This window comes from Priapulus caudatus, unplaced genomic scaffold, assembly GCF_000485595.1.
Source record: "Priapulus caudatus unplaced genomic scaffold, Priapulus_caudatus-5.0.1 Scaffold2177, whole genome shotgun sequence".
NCBI classification, from domain to species: domain Eukaryota; kingdom Metazoa; phylum Priapulida; class Priapulimorpha; order Priapulimorphida; family Priapulidae; genus Priapulus; species Priapulus caudatus.
In genome coordinates, this window is record NW_014579238.1 from 15823 (window position 1) to 20443 (window position 4621).

General features: G+C 44.5%; 1 protein-coding gene across 1 annotated transcript in view; it reads left to right on the top strand.

The window, feature by feature from the left end:
• LOC106818351 overlaps window positions 1–4289 on the top strand; it is a 4961-nt gene extending 672 nt beyond the window's left edge. Inside the window, exons 2-3 of the mRNA XM_014823068.1 lie at window positions 3709–3838; window positions 4101–4289. Of these exons, the coding sequence (XP_014678554.1) occupies window positions 3709–3838; window positions 4101–4286 (316 nt within the window). The 3' untranslated portion in view covers window positions 4287–4289. The remainder of the gene's footprint in view (window positions 1–3708; window positions 3839–4100) is intronic.
• The last annotated feature ends 332 nt before the right edge of the window (window positions 4290–4621 follow it).

Consider the following 4621-nt stretch of genomic DNA (forward strand, 5'->3'; position numbering starts at 1 on the left):
CGGGAAAAAAAATACCTAAAAATGTCAAAATTAATAGTACAAATGCAGGAGCTAATTTTGTAGCCCAAAATGTTGGAAATGGCATTTTCATACGAAGTCTAGGATTCAAACCTGCGGGCACTCGATGCAAATCACACACCTCGGCGAGCCAAGGTGTGCGATTTTTCACTCGCCTGCTTTTTCCCAAAACACAAGGACTGCAAATCCACCAAAATCATCGGTGTGGGCATTGGTCAGAGGAATCTCGGATTAGTAATAGTTAGTGTTGTCAATCGGTTGTAATTTCATAATCGATCATCGGTTGACCAAGTTAACCGATGATCGGCTTACAATCGGTTACTCGGGTGATTGAATGCCTGCGTGCTGCGTAACGGTCGTGTGCATGTACTGTGAACTGCTGCATCGTTATGTGCTTAGTTTAGCCCTGTTTACTGTTGTTTTGCACTGTTTTTTACTACTGTGTGTATAATACATGTTACTGCATTATCATCACTTTTCCAAGTTATTTTTTTTGATTAAATCGATTATGGATTTTTATAACCAAGCGCTTGGTTCGGGCCACTGTTCAACCGATGATAATCGATGATCGTGACATCACTAGTAATAGTATAGGAATATCTACAGGTTCACATAAAATGGCGCTCAATGTATACGACGCTCGTCACGTTTCGAATTTCTATAACAGGTCTTATATTAGTTTAATTACAGAATATTGTGATACATTAGTAAGTTCCCGGATAGCGGAGGAAAGGTCATGTTGAGAATAAAAACCAGATTTGGAAGTATCTAGTTTCTTGAAAATGACACCAGCATAACCGCCCTGAGTGATTTCACTTCAGGGGTTCTCCACACAAAAGGATAGGTCACGCTTTGTAACCTATCCTGGGTTGGGTTAATTATATGTACTCTACGGAACAACTATAGTACTTGTATCCTCCGCGACGCCGAGGAGCTGGAGGGAGGGGTACTATCGTTAATTGTCTGCCAGCCGCCGCGCCGCTCTCGGCGGCGTCCGCCGCAGAGAACTTTCCACTTCCGCTCTGTAAACTCGGCCCCCTAATTCTTGACCTAGCGCGACCAAACTGTTGTTACGTTACACATCTTGGGGAGTAAGGTGTGTTGCGTACCAAAAACAGGTTCGCTGCGACCTTTAATTTGAGCTTTCACGCTTGACCTTGATGCACTATCTTCCCTTGCCACTCTGTAAACTGCGGCCCCTACATTGACCTAGCGCTACCAACTAGGTTATACTTACACATATTGGGGAAGGAGGTGTGGCAGCGTATCAAAAACCGACGGTCACCTGCGACTTTATTTGGAATTGAGCATTGACCTTGATCATATTTCAGCTTCCACTCTATGACTCGCCCCGCTAAATTGACCAGCGCTACCAAACTTTGGTATACTTACACATCTTGGGAGAAGGTGTGCAGCGCGCGTAAGCAAAACAGGTCGCGCTGCGACCTTTATTTGACCCTTTACCTTGACGCTTGATCAATATTTCCCTTGCCGCCTATAACTCGCCCCTAATTGACCTACGGCGCTACAAACTTGGTATACTTACACATCTTTGGGAGGAAGGTCTGTCGCATAGGCGCAAAAACAACCCCGTAAAAAGCGCCCGCAGCAAAAAAGCAGTAAGATTCGCTTGTGATAGTGTGTTTTCACAGCACTTGACGACTTGACCTTTCAGTTTGAGTTGGAGCCGTCTGACTTTGATTTCTCTACAGCCTCCTACGCGTAACAGAATCGACATTACTTGCACAGTACTGCAGGCGGATCAGTTGATGTAACAAACCTCTTTCTTTGGGACTTATTAATGTTACGCTACCTTCCTACGGGCCTTACAGAGATATTTTAATTTATACTAGATCACGGGGATTACAGTGTAGTTGGCGACAACATGCCCTTTCTTAGTTTAGATTTTGATTCTCCGTGCAGCTTCCACACCGTAAATGACGGTGCGGACTCAGTAGAGCTCTGTGTTTTCCATTACAGATCTACAGATTTGCGCATGTCGTGTGTCTCCCGTGTGGAGCGAATATAGGCATAGCAGCAGCTGTAATACCATGCATGCAGATACAGCCCCACCTGGTTAATCTGGCATTGCATAGAACACACGTATAGTATACGCAATGGCATATACGCAGAGAAAGACAATAACTACTCTCTCCACCCCTGTTAGGCAATGCTGACAGATCTCAAAGAAGAAATTCCCAAGTACGAATGACATGCGTGCTCGTGTTTAATTAAACACGTGGGCTCATGAACAGAACGGTTAATCGCAATGCGTGGGAGCGCATGAGTCACAGCGTGCGGCGGACCGGCTCACTCGTTTATTTAGATTTGATTCGCTATCTTCTACGCAGCTTCCACCGTAAAATGTCAGGTGGCGACTCACGTATTGACTTCCTGTGTTCCTTACAGATTAGCATTGTTGACAACCAACGTTAAGGCGCAGAACACGGTCCGGATTCATGCATTCACAGTAGCGCGGATCGACTCGCGCGTAGCAGCCTAAAGACATAGAGCAAAACGTACTACGATACAGCAGGAGTTACGCGTCGATCTGTTCTTGTACGGGCGACCGAGCTGACGCATGGCGGATACCATCAAGGTAAATCTATACAGAATTATACAAGGTATACATGTCCACTCATTCGCAATCGAACCGTCAGTAGTAGTGTTAGCTACCTTAGCGTTATATTCTGCTGTTTGCTCTCCCTTATAACCGGTGCACGTAACAATATATATGTGTAAATACAATATTTATAATATAGTTTTCACGTATACAGGTATGGCTTTTCTACCAAAGCGTGCATGTGGGATTGCTTCCGTATTAAAAACAAAGCTCGTGTAGCCGCCGATAGTAACGTAAGTTTTTGTTAGGGTTTACGAATCGAATTGAGGGATTTGTATACCGATTTTCTCGAAACCGAACGCATAGACGAAATGTAGATCATTCCTGAGCGACTCGAATACAAACCTGTATTCTCTCTTTCTGTAACCGTGCAGCTTGGCACGTTCATTCAAGGTTCTCAACTGCCACGTGAAGCCGGTGAATGCGACGCGTGGAGGCGACAGAGGCTTGCGGCGAGCGGGCATCAAGCTCGTTGACTTTCATGGCTGCACGCCGGCATCACTGCCGGCAGGAGAATCACGTGCATGTCTGCGGGACAGCAGCGAAGCGCGAAAGCTCCAGCTGTTGAGTGCTTAACGTTAGGGGGGGACGTAGGATTTCAGTTTAAATATAACTGAGCAGCCAGGGTCATTGTCATGGTTAACGTCGGTGGAATGACAGAGGATTTAAAGAGGACTGAGTCAGGGGCTTGTTGTCGGAAAAAAATGTTCTCAATGGTACTTTTTTCTTGTGGTCTATACACTGCATATAGATAACTCGTAACTTGTAACAATGTTTCTCTCAACGGTGTAAGAGAAAAAAATAATGATAAGATTAATGTTTAGACTAATTTGGTTGTTTTTGACAAACGCGAGTTCTGGGGATGTATATGATATTAGCCTCAAAGCTGAAACTGAGTCACAGCGTGTGTGCGATCCTCTTATTGCTGTTGTTGAGCTAGATCATTGTTCAACATTAACTTATCAGGCAGTCAACAACAGCTTTGTGCTTTTGTCTGCGCATAAGCATGCACTCACAATGCACACAAGCATGTCTACGTGTATCCAGAGTATCTCCTGCTATTACAGGCAGATAAAGGACTACACTCGCAGCCACGGGCAGAACGACTTCTCTCTGCAGAACAGCCAGCAGGGCACTAGTGCGAAGTCGAGCAGCTGTGTAGATTTCACTCCTCTCGGACTCTATCCCCACGTCGAGGTGAATACTGCACGCACTGCTCGTGTAGCATATAGCACTTGGCGCGTTCACGTCGCAATACCATAAATGATAGCGTAAAAGCCGTAAACACATTGCCAACGTCGCTCAGATTAACTGTAAGTTAAGTGTATTTGTAGTACTCATTCTAATGGATAGGTAAAACACATTGCTAATTCACGCTAAATTCAATTTATAAGCATGAAAGCTTTCCTATATTTCACCATCTACAGTGTTTGCAGAGATGTTGTTATGTATATTTCAGGAGCCAGACACAGCCAGTGAGGTAGTATTTGCACGACCGAAAATAACCAGCACCCAGTTGAGTTCGGTAGGTCCTATAGAATATCACACATGTATCATGATTCTTGATTCGGTTCCATATCAGGATTGCATTATGAGCTCAGGGCACGAAATTCAGATTTTTCGTACCGGTCCAGAGTGCTGGTAGCAGCATTTTGTTACCAGCCCTCACCATAATTTGCCAGCCTTCACTTTTGTTTATAAAATAAATTTCATGTTTCACGCTTGCATTCTTGATCAAATTTGTAAAATGTTGATCCAATATAGAGTGATATCCTTCAGGTATGTAGGTTATTTGCTCATTAATGCTATAGATTGAAAATATTGGTAGCTCGCTAACACGGCTGAAACCACCGGCTCGGAGGGCCGGTCCTTTGCAATGTTACTGCACGGTCTCCAAATAATTTGCCGGCATTGCGGTGGGCCGGTGCTAATTTCGCGCCCTGTGGTGGAGTTATTATATGAACTTGTATGGGACAGTTA